Source organism: Carcharodon carcharias, chromosome 12 (genome assembly GCF_017639515.1).
Source record: "Carcharodon carcharias isolate sCarCar2 chromosome 12, sCarCar2.pri, whole genome shotgun sequence".
Lineage (NCBI taxonomy): Eukaryota > Metazoa > Chordata > Chondrichthyes > Lamniformes > Lamnidae > Carcharodon > Carcharodon carcharias.
In genome coordinates this window covers 134,410,915-134,437,995 of record NC_054478.1, presented here as the reverse complement: position 1 = coordinate 134,437,995, position 27,081 = coordinate 134,410,915, and the positions used below count along the sequence as shown (strand labels likewise).

General features: G+C 42.5%; 1 protein-coding gene across 6 annotated transcripts in view; it reads left to right on the top strand.

Moving 5' to 3' along the window:
* LOC121284923 (partitioning defective 3 homolog B-like) overlaps window positions 1-27,081 on the top strand; it is an 885,862-nt gene that overhangs the window by 312,733 nt on the left and 546,048 nt on the right. For all 6 annotated transcript variants that reach the window (XM_041200843.1, XM_041200844.1, XM_041200842.1 and 3 more), the window contains exon 4: window positions 9,856-9,980. In XM_041200843.1, coding sequence (XP_041056777.1) covers window positions 9,856-9,980 — 125 coding nt within the window. The remainder of the gene's footprint in view (window positions 1-9,855; window positions 9,981-27,081) is intronic.

Below are 27,081 nucleotides of genomic sequence, written 5' to 3'. Positions count from 1 at the left end.
CAGCATTAGTGCTCAGTTGGTTTACCCAGTCTATATGCAGGTTGAAGTCACCCATGATTACTGTATTGCCCATGCTGCTTGCTTCTCTCATCCCCTGATTAATACCATGCCCCACATTATAGGCCACCAAACAGTAGTGGTAAACAACTCCAACCAATGCCCACTGCCTTTTGCTGTGTCTTAGCTCCACCCAACAGATTCAACACGTTGTTCTTCTGATCTGAGATCCTCCCTTACTAATGTACTGATTCCAACCCCTTATCATCAGTGCAACTCCACCTCCTTTCCCTTCTTATAAAAACAAAAAACTGCAGATGCTGGAAATCCAAAACAAAAACAGAATTACCTGGAAAAACTCAGTTTTCTTCTCCGCTGATGCTGCCAGACCTGCTGAGTTTTTCCAGGTAATTCTGTTTTTCCTTTCCCTTCTTGTCTGTCCTTCTTAAACATCGAATATCCTTGAATATTCAGTTCACAGTCTTGGTAACCATGCAGCCATGTTTCCTTAATGACAATTATATCATACCCATTTATCTCTACTTGTGCCTTTAGATCATCAACCTTATTGTGAATGCTGCACACATTCAGGTAGAGTGCCCTTAACTTTGTCTTTTTGACTTCATTCTGCATTCAAGGCATGATCAATGCTTTACTTTGTTTCTCCTGCCAAATAGTCTCACTACAACTCCCTGTTACCAACTTTACTTTCTTCCAATTTGGGTGACCCCTCAGGTTCCCACCCCCCTGACAAGCCAGTTTAAACCACCCCAACAGCACTAGCAAATCTCCCTGTGAGTATATCAGTCCCAGTCTTATTAAGATGTAATCCATCCAGCTTGCACAGGTCCCATCTGCCCCAGAACCGGTCCCTCAGAAATAAGATGCCCTCCCTCCTACGCTAGTTCTCCAGCCGCGTATTTAATCGATCAATCCTCCTATTCCTATGCTCGCTGGCATGTGGCACTGAGAGGAATCCTGAGATTACTGCTCCTGAGGTCTTGCTTTTTACTTTCCTTCCTAACTCCCTGAAATCTGCTTTCAGCACCTCATGCCTCTTCCTCCCTATGTCGTTGGTACCACAATGTGGACCACGACTTCTGGCTGATCTCCCACCCCCCGAAGGATGTCCTGCAGCCACTCCATGACATCCTTGACCCAAGCACCATTGAGGCAACACACCATCTTGGAGTCACATTTACTGCTGCAGAAACACCTGTCTGATCCCCTGACTATGGAATCCTCCATCAATATTGCCCTTCCATTCTTCTTCCTCCCAGTCCCTCCCCATACAGCTGAGCTGCCCGTGGTGCCACAGGCTTGGCTCTGGCTGCACTCCCCTGAGGAATCAACGCCCTCATCAGCATCCAAAATGGAAACCCGATTAGCAAGCAGGATAGACTCGGGAAACTCCTGCACTACCTCCCTGGTTCACTTAGACTGCCTGGCAGTCAGTCATTCCCTCTCTGGCTATTCACTGCTGACCTGCAGCATGACCTTCTCACTAAACATGCTATCCACGTGGTCCTCTGCTTTGCGGATGCACAACAGTGACTCCAGCCACCATCAGGTTCTGAAACCTGGAGCTCGAGCTTGTGCAGCTGGTGACACTGCCTACAAATGTGTTTGTCAGGGACACATGGTGTGTCCACGACTTCACACATTCCGCAGGATGTACGCTCCACTTGGCCGAGCTGACCTGCCATCCCGTAACTCTAAAAACTATTTATTATACTTAGAGTAAGTAGAATGAGTAAAATAAATTACCAGTAACTTGACTTTACCACAATTACACTAACTTCATCGTACTTCAGTTTGCTTTATTACTTTATTTCACTTTGACTTGATTTAACTTTACTTCCCTATTGCTTGTGTTCCTTACTGAATGCTAAGTAGCTACTGCTTTATAATTGATACGTTTTTCTAGTTTTAAGCTATTTAAACACACTCCTTAACAGCAGCTTCTCACCAGCCAATGAACTTATAGCTTTCCTGTGATGTCACTCCTTTCAAACTCAGCCCGCTGCCCGAGTAGAGGTGTCCCTCACAGGTCTGGCTGTTTCCGCTCCCGGAAGGTGAGTGAAGACCCCGAGCCTCACCCTCTATTTATCCACTGCCTGTGTAGAGGTGTCTCTCAGGTCTGTCTGTCTCTACTCCCGGAAGGTGAGTGAAGGCTCTGAACTTCGACCTCTATTTATCTGCTGCCCGAGTAGAGGTGTCCCTCACAGGTCCAGCTGTCTCTGCTCCCAGAAGGTGAACTAGAGGGCACAGATGTTGACAGGAAAAATATGAAAGACAATATAAAATAAAGGGAGAAGCTCTAAAGGAGGTGCAGGAACAGAGAGACCTCGGTGTATGTGTACATAAGTCATTGGAGATGGCAGGGCGTGTCGAGACAGCAGATAATAAAGCATATAATATATCAGGTTTTATTGATAGGGACATTGAGTACAAGAATAAGGAGGTCATGTTGAACTTGTATAAGACACGAGTTAGGCCTCACTTGGAGCACTGCGTCCAGTTCTAGGCACCATACTTGAGGAAGGATGTGAAGGCATTGGAAAGAGTACAGAGGAGATTCACAAGGGTGAGCCCAAGTAGAAAGAACTGTAGTTATGAGGATAGATTGGAGATGTTGGGACTGTTTTCCTTGGAGAAAAGAAGGCTGAGAGGAGACTTGATAGACGTATTCAAGATCCTGAGGGGTGTGGACAGGGTAGATAGTGAAAAAGAGAGCATCAAGAACAAAGGGCACAGATTCAAAATAATTGGCAAAAGGAGCAAAAGTGAAATGAGGGAATTTTTTTTCACCCAGGGGGTGGTTGGAGTCTGGAACGAACATCCTGAGAGGGTGGTGGAGGCAGTTTCGATCAAGTTATTGAAAAGGAAATTGGATTACTATCTGAAAAGAGAGAATGTGCAAGGTTATGGGGATAAGGCAGAGGAGTAGGACTAGGTGGAATCCTCTTTCAGAGAGCCAGTGCAGATTCAATGGGCTGATTGGCCTCCTTTTGCACTGTAAAGTTTCTGTGATCCTGTGATATTGGTTGAGGGATACCTATTGACCAATACACTAGGGAGAACTTGCCTGCTCATCTTCAAAATAACAGCATGGGATCTTTTGCTTTTAATTAATAAGACAGACAGGACCTCAGTTTATCATCTCGTCTGAAGGATGGCACATTTGTCACTGCAGTATTCTCTCAGTACAGGTACTGAAGCATCCTATAGGCATATAAATAGTAAAAGGGTGATGAGAGAAGGATTGAGGTCTATTAGGGTCATAAGAGGAGACCTATGTATGGAAGCAGAGGACCTTACTGGGGTATTAAATGAATATTTTGCATCTGTTTTTGTCAAGGAAGAGGATGTTATCATTGTCGCAGTGAAAGAGGTGGTAGTTTAGATACTGGACAAGCTAAACATTAATTACAAGGAGATACAGGAAAGGCTGATAAGTCACCAGGACTGGATGGGCTGCTTCCAAGGATGCTAATGGAAGTAAGGGTGGAAATTTGTGGACATACCAGCCATAATCTTCCATCCTTCTTAGATATTGGTGGAGGAGTGATGCCAGAGGACCGAAGAATTGCAAATGTTATACACTTGCTCAAAAAAATGATAAATCCAACAACTACAGGCCCGTCAGCTTTGAGAAATGATAATTTGGGAGAAAATTAACAGCCACTTAGACAATTGCGGCAGGGCAAGTTGAGAAAGTGATTTAAAATTCATTCAGGATCTTATGTTTTATAAATAGAGATTTAGAGTACAAAAGCAAGGAAGCAAAGCACTGACTCAGCTTCAACTTGGACTATTGTATACAACCCTGGGCACAGCACTTTTGGAAAATGTAAAGGCTTTAGAGAGAATACAGAAAAGATTTACAAGGATGCTTCTATGGATGAGTGACTTCAGTTTCATGGGGATTGGGGGTGGGTGTTGGGGTAGGGGTGGTGATGGGAATTGGTGGGAGGGAGAGACCAATCTCCAGCACTCTGAAAATCTACTTCAAAACTTGATGCTGAGGAGATAATTTGAAATCTGAAAAATCCGCCCCCAAAAACCTGTTGAGGCTGCGGGTCAGTTGGAAGTTTCTAAACTGAGATTGCATTGGTTTTTGGTTGGTTAAGTGGTATGGAGTCAAGGCAGGTAAGTCAAGTTAAGGGACAGGTCACACAGGAGGGATTTTCTCCTTTGAGAAGGTTGAGGGGAGATCTGATAGAAGTGTTCAAAATCATGAAGCATCTAGACATAGGGTGAAACTATTCCCCTCAGCAGAAGGATTCAGAACCAGAGGACACAGATTTAAGACAAATGGCAAAATAATTTTGAGCGACGTGAGGGTAAATATTAATAAAAAGCGAATGTTTACGACCTGGAATGCACTACCTGAAAGAGTGATTTTAGCAGATTCACTCATAGCTTTCAAAAGGAATTAGATGACGACCTGGAAGGAAATTAAACGTGGGGCTCCAGAGAAAGAGCTTGGACAGTGGAGCTGGTTAAATTGCTGTAGCAGAGACCAGGCATAGGTTTGACGGGCTGGATGGCCTCTTTCTGTACTATAACCTTTCCATGATTCTATAAGTGTCAGCCTAGTTCATTTGCTCAAACCCCGAGTGGAAATAGAGACCACAGCCTTCTGACTCGGGTGATATTGCTGTCCACTGAGCCACAGCTAACACCTGACATAAGGTAAATTGTAATGTGGACAAGGTACCGCAAAAGTGCTACCAAACTTGATTGACAGACCTTTGGTTCAGAAGGTATCCTTGAACTGGAAATGGTTTATTTCTTGTTAAAAAGAGCCATTGTGTAATCTAAAGCAGATTTAGTCTTGGACAGTAATCCTGTCTAACAAATGTGTTTTCCAGTCCACCTGTTTCTCCTTGAGCAGGGTTCCATCAGATTACCGGCTATCAGAGGTGCTTATCTGTTGACTGCGTGCTTAGCCTGACCAAATTGTGGATAACAATCTTACTGATCTGCAGCTAATTGATTCAGGAGGTTAGCAGCTATCTTACCTTGGTGCTACAGCTGATGACATTGGACCCTTCCCCCTCTCAAAGGCAGCAAATTAAATCTGCAAAGAAGATTGCCCAAGTTTGACATGTGCGGGGAGTGGCACAGTTTTGATGAGACACATTTACAATTCTGTTTCCACATGCACCTGGTAAGGCATCTGTAATCTGACCTATTGAATGTTGACTCACCTGGAGTGAGGGTCCTTCATTTTCATTCAAAAAGTGGTCCACTTTTAACCGATCTCTGAGAACCAATAATCATAGCTCAGTTGTTTTACTTTTAAAGAGCTTGGTCACCTTGGTCGTAAATCTCAGATCTTGCATTTTTGCATTTCTCAATGTTTTCCAGTCTGTCCCTTGCTTGTTCTAAATTTTCTCTTACATGTTTCAGGGGTCTTGGAGGAGTGAGGTGTGGTGGGTGCTGTGGGCGGGTGTTGGAATGGGGGTGGATGGGTGGGTTGGGAGAGGGAGGGACAAACCCATCTCCAGTGCTCTGAAAATTTGCTTCGCAACTGAACGCTGAGGAGATTATTTGAAATCTGGAAAATCCGCCCCCAAAAAACTATTGAGGCTGCGGGTCAGTTGAAAGCTTCTAAACTGAGGTTGCATTGGTTTTTAGTGGGGAAAGTGATATGGAGTCAAGGCAGGTAAGTCAAGTTAAGGGGCAGATCAGCCATGATCTAATTGAATTATGGCGGAACAGTCTCGAGGGGCTGAATGGCCTACTTCATAAAAGTACCTTGTTGGATGTTAAACACTTTGGAATGCCATGAAGTAGTGAAAGGCCATAAAATATAAATATAAATATGTCTTTCTCCCCCCCCCTTTAAGTTATTGTTTCGCTGGTTAAGCAGCTTTCAGATTGGTGACTTAGTGGTAGTATGATTAGTATAAGTGGTGCTAGGAGTATGTATCCTTTATTAAAATAGGAGAAAACAATTAATCAGCCTTTCCCCTCTCTGTGGATGTCATCCTGATATTTCTAAGCTCTTCTTCCCTTTTTCTGAAGGCACTGATTCATGTTATAGTTCTGTGGGCACTGACCATGCTGCAGTGCCTCACTTAAGATTCTCCTCTTCATGATTGCATCTCAGGGCTGAAATTAATTGATGACAACTAGGTCCAGTTCTGCCATCTGAGGTCTATAATGTATGCTACCTTGCAGGTTAGCAAGTGTGAGTGGGAATTAACCCCAACAACAACTGTTACTCACAGTTACAGAGAATGGAAATAGAGAGGCGTCCTAGAGCAGTTCACAAAGGTGTAATTTGACAGAAGTGGATGACAGTAAAAAGAAACGAAGGGAGTTAATAAAGGGGAGGCCCCACCGCCAGGCCACAGAGGTAGGTTTTAGGGAGGATATTAAAGAAGAAGAGGGAGGTGGAGTAGTTTTAGAAGGGATTTTGACAGTCAGGGATGTTCTGTCTTGTTAATTGCATTGTTAAAGTTTGTTAAGGTCATGTCAATTACATTGTTAAGATTGGGCTTGGCCTAAATAGCCAAGTGGTTATGGTACTGGGTTTGTAACCCTAAGATCAAGAGTTCAAATCTCACAATGGCAAACTATGAAACAATGTAACTTCATCTGAAACAGATGGAAACAGGTTTACTCAAAAGAGTATCAAGAGTTCAAATCGGGAAGGAGGAGGACCTCCTCGTGAACCTGCTCCTGGGCCTGGCCAAGTTGGCCATTAACAGGTCCAGGCAGCGGGCGATCGACGGGGGAGTCCTGCCCGATTGTTTGTCCCTCTTCCGTGGCTACATTCGCTGCCGGATGTCCCTGGAGAAGGAGCATGCGGTGTCTGCTGGCACTCTCGAGGCCTTCCGTGCTCGGTGGGCACCGCGGGGACTGGGGTGTTTTGTTGACCCCTTTAACCACATTTTGATTTAAAGTTTGTAAGTTTCCTTTAAACTTTGTTCTTGGTTTTACAGCTGACCTGAATTAGGGGCTGTGCCTGATTTATCCCAATTTTGTTGATTTGATTTTCATTTAAAAGATTATCAAGAGTTCAAATCTCACAGTGGCAAACTATGAAACAATGTAACTTAATCTGAATAGGAACAGATGGAAACGTGTTTGTACTCAAAAAAAAGAATTACATTGTTAAGATTAAGAGAAGCAGGTGATGGGTATTAATGTTATTGTGCAAATATAACTAGGGGACAGAACACATCTTAATTTGATTTAAGCCTCCTTTTAAAATTTTGTTTTAGTTACAGTGCCCCTTTAAGGGGCTGTCATCCCTTTTATTAGTTTATTTTATTTTGTTAAAAAGAATATAAATAGGGGATATTTGGGACATTAGGTTGTATGGGAAGACAGCCGTGAGACTGAACAAGTCAATAAACTCCAATAAAGAAAATCTCTGTGTCATGCTTCGGCTTCAGTAAATAGCTTGGATCCTGTTAACAAAGGATTCAGTTGGCTGAATGCACAATAGGTGTGGGGTGAAGGAAATTGAGTATGCACAAGAGGTCAGAAACTGAGGAATGGAGTTATGGGTGGGCATGGTGTGGTAGGGCTGAGTGGTGGGGTGATGGAGCTGGGGGCAAGAATAGAGGATAGGCTATGAAAAGTTTTAAATGGGGGGAAGAGAGTTTTTAAATTAGGGGCAGTAGGTGCCAATGTATGTCAGTCAGAACAGGGGTGATGGGCGAATGGGATTTGCTCAGAGGTCAGAAACCTTAACAGAGATTCCGACAGTTGTGGGAAAGAAGAACGCTGATTTGGGAGGTGGCGACATGTTCAAAGACTTCAGAGAAAGGGAGGTTGGAGATGCGCAGTGGTTTGCAAGGACAGAGAGGTTGAGTGATTTTCTTTTGGGAGGCAGAGGAGCGGTGGTAATGGTTTTGAATGGGAGGAAGGCAGTATTTGTGGGGGAACCATTTACAATGACCACTAGTATGGTGGTCCAAGACATTGAGTGGTCAACAATTTTGTGAGAATAAGGTCAAGGAAGCAGGAAGTGGGAGTCAAGACCAAGTTGGGCTCAGTGGGGGCATGAGGAATAATGGGACGGAAACTAGAGTGAGACTGGGTACAGTGCTAGGACAGGAGGGAGTCTGGTGGGGCTGGGGAGGTGGGGCTGGGTGATGGTTTGTCTTGGGACAAACCCTTCCAGATGAAACAGCACTTCTTTCAATTTAGTATTATTTATTTGCTGCTCACAATGCACTCTACTCTACTTTGGGGAGACCAAACACAGATTAGGTGACTGCTTTGTGGAACACCTGCATTCGGTCTGCAAGCATGACCTCAAGCTCCCAGTGGCCTGCCATTTTAATTCGCTGCTTTTCTATCGTGCTGAAATCTCTGTCCTTGGCTTGCTGCAGGATTCCAGTGAAGCTGAACGCAAGCTTGAGGGACAGCACCTTATCTTTCAATTAGGAGCCCTTCACCCTTCTGGACTGAACAATGAGTTCAACAATTTCAGACCGTAATCTCACTCCCAACCGCCCCATATCGTTTTGTTTTCTTTGCATGTTTCAGTCTTAATCTTGTTTTTCTCTTGTTTTTGCTTTCGGACAGCAGTCATTTCACTATTCTGTCTCCCAACTTCCGCACTATCACACACCTTCCCTTTTGTTCTTTTTCCACCCTTTCTCATTTACCTTACTTAAAACCCACCATATACACTTAAGTAAAAGTCGATCTCATGTAAAAGTTGACCCCATAATTTTTGGGCTAAAAAAAATTCTAATTTTCCATATGTTGTGTGTCAAAGTTGACCGTAGTTTTTTGGGGGAGACAGTGGCATAGTGGTAATGCCGGTGGACTAGTAATCCAGACACCCAGGCTAATGCTCTGGGACTTGGGTTCAAATTTCAGCATGGCAGCTGGTTGAATTTGAATTTGGTTAATTAATCTGGAATATAAAGCTAGTCCCAGTCAAGGGGAGCACGAAACTACCATGGATTGTTGTAAAAATCCATCTGGTTCACCAATTTCCCATAGGGAAGGAAATCTACCATCCTTACCTGGCCTGGGCTACATGTGACTCCAGACCCACGTTAATGTGGTTGACTCTTGACTGAAATGACCAAGCAGGGTCAATTCAAGAGCAATAAATGCTGGCCTTGCCAGCGACGCCCACGTCCCATGAAAGAATAAAGAAAAAAATCAAAGCCCAAAAATTTCAGAACCAAAGTATAATTCTGAAGATGGTAATGATTTGATTTGAATGTAAATGAGTAGTGGTAAGTAATTGCTGAAAACATTTATACATTTAAGTTTTGTTTTTATTTTTTCAAATTATTAAAATGATCAGATTATGACTGACAAACTATATTCTGTTTATTACTTACAGGTAATTACTACACTTCATTAATTTTAAGATACACGTGGAAATCTTTAGATTTTACCTCTGCAGTGGATGAAATGTATATAGTTCGTAATGTTATAAAGTAAATAAGTGTTAAATAATTAAAATGAGTTCTTTAGTGTTGTTGGTTTTTACTTTATTTCATTGTGATGGTCTTTTTGAATTTCACTTGGGGCCCAAATCAAGCATGCTTGCCAACCCCTCAAATATTACCTTGTAAAAGTCAACCCCTTAACTCTTGGCTTAAAAAATTGGCTTAAAAAATTTAGCTTTTACACGAGTATATATGGTGTTACTCCTCTAACTTTTCCCAGTTCAGTTGAAAGGTCATCACCTGAAGTTAACACTGTTTCTCTCCATAGATGCTGCCAGACCTTCTGAGTATTTCCAGCATTTTCTGTTTTTATTTGAGACAAATGTGAGGCTTGTTTGGGGAAGTAGTATTCAATTGTCTTAATTAATTGGCTTATTGCTGAGCACTTTTCTGACTTTGACTTTGTTCTCCACAGGCACACCACTCATGGTGCGGAGAAGCAGTGATCCAGCGCTGGTCCCACCTGCTCTGTTTCAACCAGGTGCTTCTCATTCTGATGAATCTCCTAATAGGAACCTGATCGTGAAGCCTGTCATAGCGGTAAGCCATGGCAGGAGGGGGTTGGGTGTTATTGGAGATGCACGGTATCAACTCCAATATATGTTTATTTAGGCTGTTAAACACTTTAGGAACTGTTTAACCTTTAACGCCCAGGAATTAATGGAGAGCACGCAGGTATGCAACACTAATGAGGCTGATGTCTGCAACCCTCTTAAGCACAGCAGGATCATTTCTGTGTGAAAATGTAATGCAGTTTGTAGATGCCTTGTTTGCTTACAGAATCGCCTGAACTGAAGAATGTTTAATTTTTACATTTGTCTACTTGTACTTTGTGTTGCCTCAACCACTCGAAAAATGCTTCTTCCCACTCCACCATCTCACTTGGTATTAAAGCGAGTGTTCTGAAAGCTGGAAAATAACTTTACAGCTCCTGCATTATCTAGTAGTCTTTGTTGGTACAATAAACCTCTCAACCAGCAGTAAGCTTCCTGACTCATGCATACTATTTACCTAAGGGCTTTTGAACTAAATCTGGCTTAATCAGATGTGCGTTGGCCAGTATTGCACTTAGGCTTTCCTTTTTGACTTCACTTATGTATGGAACTATTCCAGGTTAATTCAGGATAAGAGACACTGTCTTCTCTTAACTCGCAGAATTGGTCCCCTTAGAATGATCTATGACAGAGTGGAGGCAGGGATGATGGTGCAGATGAACCACGGAACCGTAGAAAGGTTATAGTGCAGAAAGAGGCCATTCATCCCACCGTGTCCACGCCAGCCAATAAGAGAAAAAAGAAACTAGCCCCTCATTTTAATCCCACTTTCCAGCACCTGGAATTAGGCCTTACAGATTATAGCATTTCAGATGCAGATCCAGGTGCCTTTTAAATGAGCTGAGCTTCTCCGCCTCAACCACCAACTTAGGCAGTGATTCGTCTTCATCAGCTTCAAATGTTAGTTTTTTAAAAAATGATTAATGAGTTGCAAAGAGGGTCTGGGAGAAAATTTGACCTATCCTGCCTGTCAAAAAACGGAGTTTTGCATCCCAGCTGATTTTACCCTCCATTAAAGTCATTGAATAGGGTGCAAATCTAGCATTCCACACAATCCTGTGGGATGCCTGCCTGGAGAGTTAGGTTGAAATTACCCTCTGTGTCTGTTAATGTTCTGAACTTTGCCATTGTATTGACAGCAAAACTAAGTGTTTTTCATCATTAATCTGTGAAACTGGCAGTAACTTTGAAAACTGCATTTAGCAGATAAATTTGGAAATTCAGTAGATTCCCTGCTCCTCTACAGAGTGTGCTGTTGAAGTCCTAGCAGGTACAAAGCAATTAGAAATCACTGAATTGATGTGAACTGCCACTTTGTTGCACTGCTTGTCTCAATGGAAAAACCCTTAAAAATGTTATCCTTTCCTGAATGAATGTGTTGGATTTTTAAGTAAGTAATAATTACTGGTGAACAACCTCCCTGGCCTTGAAAGGGTAATTTTATTTTTGTGCAGTATCAAGTTTTTCCATTCCGTGATAAAAATTCCATAGATTTTTAAAATAAATACTTTTAATGTTTGTATGTAATATTTTAGCTTCTACTGTAATCCAGTGTGTCTTTCCCAATTTTTATTTGACTTTCTGTAAAATTATAAAAGATAAATGATGAGATTTGCTTGTTATTTACTGGTTTGCTGTCTTTGAGAACAGTTCATTGTGATTGGCTGTTTAGCCTGCTTGATGATTATCGGCTACCCTTTGCTAGCGAGAATGATTGTCTCCCATGGATTTGAAGGTAGCTGAAGAAAGCAATTCAGAATCTTTAGACATTATGGCACAAAGAAAGACGCCTATGTGTGACATCTTTTAGCATGGAGAAACTGTTGCACACTGGCTTCCACATGGTGTCTTGACAGAACGAAACCTTGATCCGATGGCAAGGAAACCAAGGTGATCGGAGATTTCGTTCTGGAGTAGCCTTCGTCTGCCAGAATGGCCATTGAGATATTCTAGATTGCACAACTTCCTCCGCCTGTTCTGCTGTTGAGGACTTGTTTGCCAGAGCCCCGTCTGTTGACTAGGGTTCCTAACAGGCTTTCACAGTAACCAAAGCGGCCCAGGACTCAAGGACCGTATTTCAACCTGTTTTGATCAACCCTTTCTTACACATTGCCCATATTCCGCACCAGTGGCAAGAGGGTGAACTTTGGAACCCTCAACCTGCCGGCCCCTGAAGGGCAGAAATCCCACCTCCAACCTATTAAAAAATAAATGGCCGCAGGGCAGCTGGTGTTCCCCTCGGTGGGCTCCCCCGCTCCCCTCCCTTGCATTTTTAACTGGGTGCGGGGGAGGTGTGGAGAATCCAGCACCTCATATAATTCAGCCCTATGTTCCTAAAACAAAAATGCCTTTTATCGGGCTGCAACTTTTCCAGTTTCTCCCCTTATCCGTGCTTCAAGTTTCATCAGTGGTGCTGATAATTTGCCTTTCTATATCTACTGTAGAATTAGGCTGTAAACTGTAACAGCTGGTTTTACAATTAGTAAGTGCTGCACTATTAACTAGCACTATTTAAAATTAGACTTGATCTAAAGGCACTGCATATGCCATGAAATTGATCAGTTGCTGACTCTAAGACCAACAGACTCAGCGTTTTCTTTATCTACCAGTTATCATATTAAAGATGAGAATCTAAATTAATATTCAAAACGTGACAGCGATCGCAAGACCAGCTGGCTATCTATAACAGTTGGTTGTACAGACTCGAAGTAATGATTGCTGGCCGACACTGTTTAAAGCTAAGAGTTTGCATTGAACTGCCATTTGGGAGAGAAACTTTGTAGGATTAACCTGGACTCTGAGACCTCAGTACAAAATCTGGACTGACTCTTCAGGGCAGGACTGACGGGGAGTGCTGCACTATCAGGAGCCATCTTTTGGATGAGATGCTAAACCAATGGTCTCCCCTCTCAGATGGACTAAAAGATCTTATGGCACTATTTGGAAGAAGAGCAGGGGCGTTCTCGCTAGTGCCCTGGTCAATATTTATCCCTCAGCATCACTTTAAAAAAAATGGGTTATCTGGTCATTTATCACATTGCTGCTTTTGGGACCTTATTCTGTGCAAATTGGCTGTGGAGTTATACTTCAAAGGCACTTAAGTGGCTGTAAAGTGCCTTGGAACCCCCTGAGGTCATACAAGGCACTGTATAAATGCAAGTCTTTCTTCCTTTTTCCCTTTTCTTTTCTAGCACAGGGGTTAATTGTTGCCCTACCTATCAATACCATCAAGACTCTCAAGGACTTGGGTCTCTGTTATTAAGCGGATAGGTATCCTTCATCCAGTGGTGTCCTCCTTGTTTGGATATTGGGAGCTGCAAGAAAAATTCCAGCCCTGCTAATTTATTCCTGCCACACCCCACCCCCTCCCCAGGATGATGGTTAAGCCATGGCCTTGGTACGCATCTCCAAATGAACAGAAAATATGATAAAAGCAGTGTTCTGCCACTTAGTTGAACTAGCATTGAAAAACTTTGTTCCATTAAGTGCTAATTTTTTTTTCCAAGAAACTATTTAGGATATATACATCAAATACAACAAATTGAGAGTGAGTTTAAGGTAGTATTTGAATCTCAAGCATTCTATTGATCACAGACCACTTAAGTTTTATCCTTGGGATTGTTGAAACTGCTTGGTTTGAATTTAGCTTTAAACGCATTGCCAGTCGTTTATTGCTGTCTATATATGTGGACATTCTCTCGCAATTGCAGTAAGTTATTTGCTAGTAAATCTACAACTGTGACATAGCGAAACTGCTTATTTAACTTTGAGCATCCACAAAAGGCAGGGGTCCCCTAATAATTTTCTCCAAGCATAATAAAACACACAAAATAGAATGCAAATTTTTTCTAGTCGCTGCGTTGTGATGCTGTAGATATGTTTGTGAAGATATTCTCTGTATGGTGTATGTTGCAAAATCTTCTGTTCAAACGAAGTTCACGGCTTTGCTATTTACTTTGGAAAGAATTAGTCTTTGCAAACACCTATATAATGTCACTACACTGGCCACTGGGAAATTCTTCAGCTTTAGTCTTAGAACATCGCACTTGCCACATGTGTATTTATACAAGTTAAAGTCTTGTATATAGTGCAAATGTGTGACTCTTGCATTAAATCTGTCCACGGCAGGAATGTAACACTACTTCTTCATTGGCTGAAATGGACTTAAGCTTGCTAATTAGCTGACATATAGACAGCAAAGTTCTCATTGAAATCTAACAACTTGAAAGGGTTGCAATTTTCACCAATCACATCACTGCATTTATGTTTTTCAAAACGGCTATTCTGACCCAACTGAATATATGCAGCCATAAAATTAATATCAGTTAACACTTAAAACACACTCATTTTACTCATAAATCAGCCAATTCCATGCATAAATTGGCTACAAGAAATTCTTTCACAGAGGTCTAACTCTTGTCTGAAATATGAGCAGCTATGTGTTCCCTTGGACCAATTGCATCCCATCTGAAGGATACTACATTCTCCTCAAGCTGATAGAGTACTGGGCAGGTAGGCCAGGTTTACAAACAGGAAGTTACAGTTACCAATCTGTAAACGGGTTCTCTTTGTCCATTCCCTGTAGCAAGTGATGTGAGCTGCAATGTATCAAGTAGAAATGGATAATGGAGAGACATTCAGTCAAATTTCGAGAGTTCCGAAATAAAACAATTCCACAGAGTAGAAGGAGCTTTCACTACAAATTAAACAAGCTGGACAGCTGCCCAGCATAGTGAGCCCGTTCTTTGTTCATTCACTTTCTTTGTCCATTTCCATTTATTTTCTGTTTACTGTGGGTTATTTTGATGTTGGTGTGGAGATGTTGTTGGATGCTGTGTCCAATTTATGTGAATTTTTAAAATGACTTAACCCATATTATTTTTAAAGTAATTGAGTGTTAAGGTCATGGTGGCAGGATACTTGGGACATGAATGAAGGTTGGCAGCAGCCTGAATGCAATATTATGGGGAAGGATTAGCTGCCACTGTTGTGGTGACATATTTGTACAGTAGGTTGTCACCACATAAAGGATTCGCAAACCCCTCTCATATATTCCAATTTTTTTTAATCAAATGATTTATTTTCCTCCTAGCTTTCCCAGTTTGTAAGGAGCTCCATCTTTGACATCAAGGACAAGAGCAGATGCCCATATTTCTTTGGGGAAACCCATAAGAGTACAAGGCCAGAATATAGGTTTGGATGAAGAAAGTCCTTCAACCCATTTGAATTCTTCATTTGTCAGTTTCAGATGTGCAGTTTTCTCATAGATGTCCGTCTTTGCTCAGTTGGTTGCACTCTTTTCTCTGAACGAGAAGATTGTGAGTTCAAGCTCTACTCCAGAGACTTGATCACAGTATCTAGGCTGACACTCCAGAAGAGCACTGATTGCTGTACTGTTAGAGGTGTCACCTTTTAGATGAGACATTAAACCGAGGTCCTTTCTTCCCCCTCAGATGGATGTTGATGAAAACTGATAGCTGTCTTTCATTTTGGTAATGTTAAATATTTTGACTTCAATTGTAGTTAAGCTAGCATTCTGAAATTTTCTTTCATCAAATGAACATTTTGAAAAAATTATTCTCAGGGTGTGTACACTGTTGCCAAGACCAACATTTATTGCCCATCTCTAGTTGCCCTTTGAGAAGGGGGTGTTGGACCACCTTTTTGAACCACTTCAGCCTTTGTCGCAAAGGTGCTCCCACAGTGCTATTAGGTAGGGAGTTCCAGGATCCAGTTCCAGTGACAGTGAAGGAATGACAATATATTTCCAAGTCAAGATGATGCTTGACTTGGAGGAGAACTTGGAGATGTTGAAAGTATCATGCACCTGCTATTCTTCTGCTCTTGGCCTTCTAGGTAGTGGAGGTGCTGTGATAAAAGCCTTGGCGATTTGCTGCAATGCTTCATATAGATAGTATACACTGTTGCTATGGTCTGCTGATGGTGAAGGGAGTGGATGTTCAAGGTGGTAGATGAGCTGTCAGTCAAGGAAGCTGCTTTGTCCTGAATGGTGTTAAGCTTCTTGAGTGTTGTGTAGCTTCATTCATCCAGAAAAGTGTAGAATATTCTATCACACTCTGACAGTGCCTGGTAGGTAGTGGAGAGGCATTGAGTAGTTGAGAAATGAGCCATTTTCCACAGAATACCCATCTCTGACCTATCAGAGCATTACAGTCACAGAGAGCACGCAGCATAGATTCACCAGGATTACAGCAGAGAGGGTTAACTATTGTAAGGAACATAGGAATAGGAATAGGCCATTCAGTCCCTGTAACCTGCTCCGCCATTCAGTGAGATCATGGTTGATCTGTAGGAAAGACTTTAGCGTAAAACATCTCCAAGAATATTTATTAGCGAGTTTTAAAATTAATGAAGGGTTTTGGTAAAGTGAATAGGGAAATGCTGTTTCACTTATTGGAACATCAGTGAAGTAGCTGTATGTTTGTGGTAAAGCAAATGACAGGGCTCTGGAGAGAGAATACAACAGTGGGATTAGACGATTACTTTATGGCTACCAACTGTTCAGGACTGTCTTGGAGTCTCCAGTAATTAAAGATTAATCTCTGGACACTGCTGAGAGCAATCTGGGAGAAAATCATGGTGTTATTTTTATTTATTTTCATTGTTTCCTTTTTATTAGTTATAAGTTTATTGAAAATTGGAAGAAAGTTTTTTGGACTGGATTATTCTGACTGTCAATCAGAAAATGAAGGGTCTGTACATTTCCAAAATGGACTGAGAAGATGGTGAGAATAGCCGAGTTAGGTGACCAATGTGGGGAGTATGGAGATGGGAGCTCGTGTTGAAACCTCCAGGAACCTGTCCAACCAGAGTTGGCACTCTATATTACTTGAGAAAGTAGTTAGCACAGACATGATGGACTGATTGGCCTCTCTGTTCCTATCGGCTTTGGTTCTGTAGAAACAAGTGCTGCTCTTCCTGTTGATTTTTCCTTCGAACTTTTAACTTGAGAGCTTGTCTGCTGAGCTCTAGATGTTCTGATGGTACATGATGGCTTACTACATTGTATGGTTTCAGAAACAAAGGCAGTCTGTTCAGACATGGGCTTTGTGGTGATCCTGTTAGAGAATCCCACAGCATAGAAGGAGGTTACTTGGCTCATCGTGCCTGTGCCAGCTCTTTAAAAGAGCTGCCTACTTAGTCGCATATTCCCTACTCGTTCCCAATGTCTCTGCCAATGTTTCCCTTTCAAATATTTATCCAATTGCCTTCTAAAAGTTAGCTTCCACCACTCTTTCAGACAGCATGTTCCAGATCATCATAACTCGCTGCACAAAAATCCTCATCTCCCCCTTGGTTCTTATACTGATCACCTTAAATCGGTTTTGGTCATCAATCCTCCTGCCAGTGGAAATAGTTTCTCCCAATCTACTCTTATCAAAACATTTTATCTTTTCTATTAAATCTCCTCTTCACCTTCTCTGCTGTAAGGAGAATAACCCCGACTTCTCTAGTCTCTACACATGACTTGAAGGATACACAACTCTTGCAGACAACCGGTTGTACACAGTTCCCTTCCAGCTTACTGTTAGAAATATTTAATATTGAGCACTTTCCTATTAAGAAAAGAATCTGAACACCTTCAAAGAAAGTAGTTTAATGAAAAAGAAACACTTGCAGTTATATCGAACCTTTCGTGACCTCAGGATGTCCAAAAGTGGTAGTCACTATACACAGCATCTAATATGTGCACAGCTATATCCCACAGCAGCAGACAATTTGCACACAGCAAGGTCCCACAAACAGCAATGAGATATTCATAGAATGGTTACAGCACTGAAGGAGGCCTTTTGGCCCCTCAGGTCTGCACCAGCTCACTGCAAGAGCAAATTAGCTAATTCCATTCTACCGCCCTTTCTCTGTAGCCCTGCAAATATTTTCCCCTTCAGGTGCTTATCCAAGCCTTTGTTGAAATCCACTCACCAGATCACCTGTTGGCCAGTGCACCAGGAAGAACTCTCAGGCTCTTCTTTGAAATAGTGTCATGGGATCTTTTATGCCTACCTGAGCATGGAGACAAGGCATTGTTTTATTATTGTCTCACCTGAAATACGGTGCCTCCAGCTGTGCGGTGCTCCCTCAGGACAGCCTTGGGGTGTCAGCCTAGATTTTGCGCTAGAGCCTTTGGAGTGGGATTTATATCCACAGCCCTCTGATGGAGAAACATGAGTGCTACCCACTGAACCATGGCTGACATGACTGTGTTCACTACCTGCAAGAGGTTCAGCTTTGTCTCATAGGAAAAACTGTGGAAGCTGCCTTTTGCGGTGAGCACTAGTAATGAGAGTTGGGAGGAAATCTCATGGTAGCACCCCCCGCCCCGCCCCCACAGTCTTACATCCCTAAGCATTGCCTCTCTTGCCATGGTTGCTTTGAGGTGCATTTTGGGAAACATGAAAGGCACATTTGTACTCCCAGTGGTTAATTAGGAATATTAATAGCAGCACCTCAAAGCTGGTAACTGCAGTGGTTTCAGGGTTGTGTGGAGAACTGATGAGATTTTCTTCTTACTGGCTAAAGAAGCTGATGTCTGAAGCTTCCAGAAGATGTGTCACGAAGGATTTCACGCTTAAACAAATGTTTCAAAAGTGTCGGCCTTCTTCATTTTCACGTGGCATAACCCAATAATAATCTTGTGCGCAAACACTGCGGCGGTTAACAAAGAGATTTCTTCTGGGTGTTCCTCCTTTTTGTTTGAACGTTGGTTGTCTCTCTTATGTGGCCACTGTTTGTGTAAAGGCTGTTGATAAGATTGCAGTGAATGTGGATTTAAAATAAATATGTTTTGTGCCACTGCAGGCCAGCACCACTATGATAAGTGTCTGTTTATCTCCAGCTGCAGAATTTCTGACCTATCGTTTCCACCACTTCACAGAGCAGCCACAGAGGCAAAGACACTTAGAAGTGGTTTACACATTCCTCTGCTCGTGTCTGGTCGGGGATTTCTTGTAAAGTATTTTCATTCTTTCCTGTTGAACCGACCCCCCCATTCCATTGTAAGTTGAGTGGCATTGAATAAACAGTACCAGGATGGGACCAGTGCAAGTGAAATGAATACTGTATCGTAAAAGAGGCCCTTGATTCTCACATAAAATGCTTTTATTTCTTTAATGATCAGAATTCAACCTTTTTCTCCGCTCTTAGCCACGCAACATTTGCCTGCAAATAACAGCTGCGTGCTAGAGGCCAATGTCACGGCCACTGGCCCCCAATCCGAAGCAGCCATACTTGTTTCCTGAGTCTGCAACCAATTTCCTTTCTGAGAACCCCTCATTTCTCTCCTTTCCGAAGGCCTGCACCAAGCTTGTTATCACCTTCCATTCATCCATAATCCCATTTTGATCTATTGTTCCTCATGTTTCCCTGACACCGCCAACACCCTCACCCCAATCACTGCTCTCTACCTGCACTTCCCCTCAAAATAAATCTTACTCGAGTAAAATTGACAATTGAAAAACCATCTGCAAGCCTAGAGGAACGTGAGAGGACTTTGAGGAAGAATTTTGAAAACCTGTAGGTACTTGGGAAATTACAAAGTGATGCATTTTTGTACTGGATCTGCATGCATTCAGGCGTACAGGATGTGGAGGGGGGTTTAGTGATGGTGGGATGTATGGCCTGAGATGGTATTTCTGTCCATGCACAATGGCAAAAATACTGGACATGTTTGTATGTTAGATCTGAACACATCCAACAGCTCTGATACCGGTGGATTTGCATGCTAGACCTGCATACGCTCAGTATCAAGGCCTTTGCTTGTGTTTTATGCAAGACACTAACATGTGGCAGCCTTGATTGATTGTGTTTAAAAGCTGCACGTACATAAACACATCTGGTATTAGTCTTAAGGATGTGTTCAAGACCTGTACTTGTGAATACCCAGGATACTTGATATATTTCCGTACATTCCAACAGTGATTGCACTTCAAAAGTAATTCATTGGCTGTGAATTACTTTGGGACCTCCTGAGGTCATAGAAAGCACTGTATAAATGCAAGTTCTCTCATTCTTTTGTTCCTTGTTTGCATGCCCAGTGCTCAGACCCAGGCGTGTTTTTGTCTATATCCAATTATTTTTAAATACAAAAAATTGTCACAAAAATTCATGACCCTGTCCTTACTTCTGTGCCAAGTGTAATGCATTTCCCAATTAAAAGGCAAGAAAATGGATAGATAATGTAGTTGTAAAACCACGTTTTTAATTTCTAATATTACAAGTATTCACTTCCGCCATCTTTAAAGAATATTCTGAACATTGTAATTGAAAGCTTCGCAATGACTTAGCGACATGGCATTGTACGATACAGGTCAGTGTTATCCCAAGTTCTACCTATGGTTTGTGTTCAGTTAGCTGACATTGGGTTAGCGAAATGGTGAGGAGGGAAAGAATCAGCCAGGCACACGCTTTTGTGGGCATGTCCCAACCCACCCCGTCCCTGATAAAGTGAACACCTGGTAAGGTGGAACAACCCACTGGCCTTTTAACTGATGAGGTGTCCACATGAAGGCGCCCACTCAAGTGAGGTACCATCAGGCTGTTGTTGCCACCCTTGAAACTGTATCTTGGTTTGAGTAATTTTTGGTGGGGTGGGGGCAGTGCAAGGTGGGTGCAGGGTGATGTACGTTTCAGGCCAAATAATACATAATTCTGCTAGGTTGGAGATTTGCTCCTGCATTGGAATCAGTAGTCAATGCATCAACTTCAGCAAAAGCCTGGGGCAGTTCCAATGTCGATGTTTGAGAGCAATATTTCTTTTTCTCAATCAGTGCAGACCCATTACTTATTAAACAGAAATTGGCAGGTCTTATAATAAAAATTCAGAAGCATCCATTTTGAATGAACCGGAGTTTTCAGATTAAAAACAGGAAGGAGTAAAAAGGCTTGCAATTTAAATTTGGAGCCTGCGGCATGTTTTAAATGAAGGTTTGTTCATCATTTTATTATAAAATTAGGTCAGCTTTTTCTTTGCAGTAACATGATCATCCTCGCTATTTGCAAAGGAATCCTGGGCAGTCTTCTGGGGATGGAAGGTTGGGTTGCAGAGAGGAAATTTGAAATACTTTTCATAGAAATACAGGTTAACAGGCCTTTAGGGCAGGTAGGTTTTATTCTACAATAATATGGGCCGCCCTTGGCAAATTGTTTCTGTTTGACATCTATCAGATGTTAATACAAAAGTTTCAGAAGGTAAAAGAGACCGAAACATATACTGTAATTTTGGTTTGCCACTAAAAAAAAGTTTGGGAACATTTTAGCTTTACCTTCTGAAACCGTGGTCCCATCTATGACTAGTGAACGGGCTTAGTTGGCCACACTCTTGTCTCTTGAGACTTCTTTTTCGCTTTTACCATCGGGTTTGGGGAGCTACTCTCTTGTATAGAGGCTAAAAGAAAGAAATCTGGCAGAGTCACATTTATCACCTTTGTGCTTTTAAAATCACCTTCATTATCCTGAAGCAGAATCATGCACATCATCTCTTCAACTTTCTCATGACATGGCCCCTTCCTGTCTCTGTAAATTCTTCCGGTACTACAGCCCCCCAAGATTCTCTGCACCCCCTGCATTCCTCTAATTCCAACCCACTGTGCATTCTGCTTCGTTTGCCCCATCATTGGCAGCCATCCCTCCAACCACCTTGGACAGAAGCTCTGAAATTCCCTCCCTGAACTTCTTTATCTCTCTCTCTCCCTCTCCCCCCCTCTATTTCTGCCCTGCCTTGCTTGTTGCTACTCCTACTTGGAGACCTGCTGTCATGTTATGTCACACTTGTCTGACTTCTGCCATCCTCACACACCCACTGTAGCTCATCTGCAACCATTTTGTGACGTCAGTCATTCAAGTGCACCTAGGTTGACCCCTCTTTCTGCTGCCCTTTAGAAGAGATCTCTCTAGCTTTTCAGCTCTGATCAAGAGGTCAAAATACTGACATTTTCTTTTCTGGATGTCACTTTTTAAAGTTCTTTTTGGTCTTGCTATTTCAAGTATCTCTTCATTTGTCTTACGGTCTGTATATGGCATTTTTAGCATACGTCTCAGCATCCACTTTTCTAAGGCCTCTATTTTCTTCCACAGATCTTTAGTTATTGACTTCCCTATTAAGATGCTCCTTAAAATCTAACTCTTTGACTAAGCTTTTGGTTACTGTTCCTATACGCTCTCTCTTTAGCTCAGTGTTAATGTTAACCACACGATGCTCCTGTTAAGCACGTTGTGACATTAGTTACGTTAAAGGTGTTGTATCTATGCCAGCTTTTCTTGTTGTGCTTGAGACTAGGCTAGTTGTTGGTTCCTGGTGAACAATCCCGAGAGCCAGCTGTGATATCAATGGACTGTGGTTTTTAGCAAATCCTCTTTGAGAGCCAAATCCAAAGAGGTTCACAGACGCATCAAAACCATAGCAATGCCCCTTTTAATCTGCAACCATAGTTTTTAAACATCAGAAAATAAATTTCTCATCACGCAATGTATGCCATGGGCTGCAAACCCTGTTCTGCAATGTTTATATTGCAGGCAAATGCTTAACGATACAAGGTGAAATTGTGGAACTTTGCAGCACAGAAAGAGGCCGTTGTGCCTGACATAGACCGTTGTTTAGTCCTATTCCTGCCCTGAACTCATGCTCTTTTAATTTTCAAATATATTTATCCTTTTCCTTTTTCAGAGCTATTGTGGATCCTACTTCCCGCACGGTTTCTGTTGATGCATTCCACATCAAAACAACTCTTTAGATAAAACTTTTCTGAACCTCTCCCTTCATTCTTTTGACCCCATTTCCTAACTTTCCTTTGTTTTTCAGATCCCATATCCTCTCTGTGACAAAGACTCCATACTCCCAGCTCTGCACTATTTCCTGTCTCTACTCCTACCTTAGGTGCCAGCCGTGGCTCAATTGGTGGGACAATTGCCTCTGCATCAAAAGGTTGTAGGTTCAAGCCCCACTCTAGAGACTTGAGCACAAAAATTTATGCTGACACTCCAGTAAAGCACTGAGGGAGCGCTGGGCTTGTCGGAGACGCTGTTTTGGAGATGAGAACTCAATGTAGGCCCGATCTACCCTGTCAGGTGGATCGTAAAAGGTCTCAGCACTATTTCGAACAAGAGCAGCAGATTTCTTCCCAGTGCCCTGGCCAATATTTATTCCTTGACCAATGTTACTAAAACAGATTATCTGGTCATTTATTGCTGTTGGTGGGAGTTTGCTGTGTGCCAATTGCCTGCTGTGTGTCATTTGCTGCAGCAGTGACTACATTTCAAAAATAAGTACTTTATTGATTGTGACATCCTTAGGTGATGAAAGGCACTATAAAATGCAAGACTCTTTTTTTTCTTTCTTTCAGGCTGCTGTTGCCCTACTTCAGCTGCTGAAATTCATAATTCATTTTCAGGTTTAATCACTCCGATGCCCCTCTTCCTGCCTTCCCATCCTTCATAAACTCCAGCTTGCCCATATCCTGTACTACAATTAGTCCTGCTCACTCATTGCCCCACTCCCCGACTGCCCAATTTCAATTCGGCCTACTCTAGCTCCCTCTTCACGAACAATTGGAATGTAAAATCACCATACTTATCTTCCAATCCCATGTTGGCCTTTCCACACCTTCGTCCTACCTTATATACCCCTCACTGGAGCACGTAATGCCTCTGCCTCATACTCCAGCTGCTTCTGCACCTCCCTGTTTTGTGTGCCCAACTATTGCTGACAGCATGTTCAGCTGTCTTGAGTCCTACTCTTTGGAATATCCTCTCCATCTTTTTCTCCTTCCTAAAATAAACCTTCTAGGTGCACATGTCTATTAGCATGTTTTTTGTTGCTGCTCCTAATCCCTCCCTTGCCAGGTTGGTGGCTGTTTTCCACATACCTTTCTGTGAAGCACCTTGGGATATTAAGGTGCTGTATAAATGTCTTTGCTTCATTCACTCTTGGAGTCTGGGCATCACTGCCGAGGCAACATTTATTGTGCTGTCCTTGCTTTTCCTTGAAGGTGGTGGTCAGCCACCTTCTTGATCCATTGGGATTGCTGTGGTGAAGGTGCTCAATGGAGAGTGCCAGGATTTTGCCCTGGGGACATTGAAGGAATGGTGAAATATGCCCATACCAGGATGGTATGTGACGACTTGGAGGGGAACTTGGTAGGTGAATGATGTTCCCATGGACTTGCTGCCCTTGTCCTTCTAGGTAATCGAGGTCATGGCCAGAATTTTTCCGTCAGCGAGTTGGGGGGTGGGGCCCCCAATGTCATCCCGCCCCAGGAAGACGGGCAGACAGTGAAATCAGCTGTCCGCCTGTCGACCTGTCAATGGCAAATTGAGGCTATTGACAGGATGATTAAGCCAATTAAAGGCCCTGCCTGTCCAACCTTAAGGCTGGCAGACAGGCCAGGAGCCCCAACTGGCTTCTGAAAAAATATGAAAAACCTCATCCACTGGCGGGATGAGGTTTCATGTCTGTTTTAAAAAACTTTAATAAACTTTGTGATATTTATTAACATGTCCCATTTTGTGTGACATTGTCACATAAGGGGGACATGTTAATAATTTTTTTTATTTTTCTATCTTTTAAGTTTATAACACTTTCATCGCTCTCCCTGAGACAGCACTTAGTCTCAGGAAGATGTATGCTCTTTCGCGCACATGCACGAAAGAGCGCACTTTGACAGTTGGGCAATCCCTCCTCCCTTGGAAAGGAAGCGCATAGTGCTTCCTGTCAGGTGGCCCACTGAGTGGGCCTGCCCACTCAAAATGGCAGCGGGGCCCGTTTTGGCAGTAGTGATCGGCTGCGTGCCCGCCACCGAGCCGGTGGGGCCTGCCCGCCCATCAAGGGCAAAATTCTGCCCCATGTATGTTTTAGAAATTTGGTCGAAGAAGCCTTGGGAAGTTGCTGCAGTTGTATCTTCATGATAGTGTACTGGACAGAATGATGCACTGGTAGCAGGTGCAATAGATGCTTAAGGTGGTGGTAAGGTTATATGTTACTGTCGAGGAGGCAGAGGTGATAAATGTATGCCCTCTACTTAATAGTTCAGCAACCAGTGGAAATAGGTTTTCCCCAGTATGGCAGTTTAGAGTGAGCAACATTCATTGACAGGTCCTGATCGAAAACATTATTTATGTAATGCCCATCCCTACAGCAGTGTAGCAATATCATGATTAGAGGCTGTGCAGTATCAGTTATGAATCCTACTCCTAGTGGTGAGAATGTAGAACTGGCTACCACAGGGTTGATGCAATTAAGATTCGTGCCTTTAAAGCAAAACTGGATAAGTTCGTGAGGGAGAAAGGAGTAGAATGTTATGCTGATGTGGTTTGATGAAGTAGGGTGGGAAGAGGTTGATATTGAGCATAAATTTTGGATTATACGATTAAGGCCAAATGGCTAGTTTCTGTGCTATAAAATTCTATACAGTTCTATGTAATACTCTTGAGAGTTTAATTTTGGGGAAAAAAAGTCTCATACTGTGGCAGAATTTACTTGTCTGGGTACAGTTGAATTCTGGTGGCTTAGGCAATTTTGCTTGCCAAAGGACAGCATCATCATGCTCAGTCACAAAAAGCTTCAAACATTGACCCATGATATGAGCATTGCTACCTCCCAGGGCCCAGCAGACAAAGAAAGAACAGCCTTTGTTAAAATATTGCTTTGCACAAACTAAGACTTCTTTCTTCTGCAAAGATCACCCACAGGTTCAAAGTGAACAGCAATAGTTGGATGAGGAAAAGGGAGGAAAACATTTTGATTTCTTTTTAAAGGTTCTGCAGGAGGCTAGGTTAGGTGAGGTAGAAACGCTAAGTTATCCAGCAAAGTGGTCTAAAACGGTGGGGAGTGATCATCGTTTGTTTGAGGATAGGCCACAAATTTCTGTGTCTGTTCTGGGTGCAACCACTGTTAGAGTAGAAATTAGTGCGGCATGTGTTCTCTGCCACTTCTCTTCCCTGCCACCCTCCCAACCACACAGCCGCCGCCATCCTTCTCTCCTCCTCTCCCCCCCACCCCCTCACAAAACCATGGTGCACGACTTTTGCCTGGGTTATATTCTTCCTCTATTCCAAGTTCCGGTTTCGCCCTTGATGTTCCCAGCCTCCCAGCCCTCCCTTATAAGTGGTTGTGTCTTTGAATTGTGTTACCCATGCTCTATAATTCATATGTAACCTGAGGAGTGCTCAACCACATAGATCAGAGCAGGAATGCTCCCATGTGGTGAAGTATGAGTTCAATCAAGGAGAGTGCAAATACCCCTTGCAATCAACTGGCATGTAAGGGAAATATTGGTGGTTCCTTTATACTTAGTTGCCAGAAGGAATCAGATCCCTTCTGGAATCCTGTTTTGTTCAACATATTGGGATGAATTATAGAGGAGTTTGAAAACAAGATGATGTACTCATTCATTTGGATACCAATTAAGGATTGGTAACCAACCTTCTGTATCTGGGATTAAGTTCAGAGAGAATGAACAGGAATCTGCAAAATTGTATTGAGGTTTGGGCAGCTGCTTTCTTCTTAACTTGAAAACAGAAAATGCAGCAAGTACTTGACAGGTCAGACAGCATATAAGGAGAGAGAAAAAGAGTTAACATTTCAAGTCAAAGACATTTTGTCAGAATGGTTCTCACGTGATCTTTCATCAAGTGTTCTGATGAAATGTCATTGACCTGAAATGTTAATCCTATTTCTCTCTCCACAGATGCTGCCAGATCTGCTGAGTATTTCCAGCATTTTCTTTTTCTATTTTAGATTTCCAGCATTCACAATGTTTTGCTTTACTTCTCAAATTGTTTTGACTTGAATTGAAGAGCAGAATCACAAAGAACACTAAAATGTTGGGAAGTGTAGCAAATCTAGGTCAAAAATATCTGACAAGGGAAGCTTGAATACTCATCATCATTTTGCATATTTGCACCCTTCATTTTACTTGCTGAAATCCAAGTGATGAAATGTTGTGTATATCTGCAGCTTAAATTGTACTCTGCATATTATCCCACTCAACTTACAGAAGGGTCATGAGGACGCGAAACGTCAACTCTTTTCTTCTCCGCCGATGCTGCCAGACTTGCTGAGTTTTTCCAGGTAA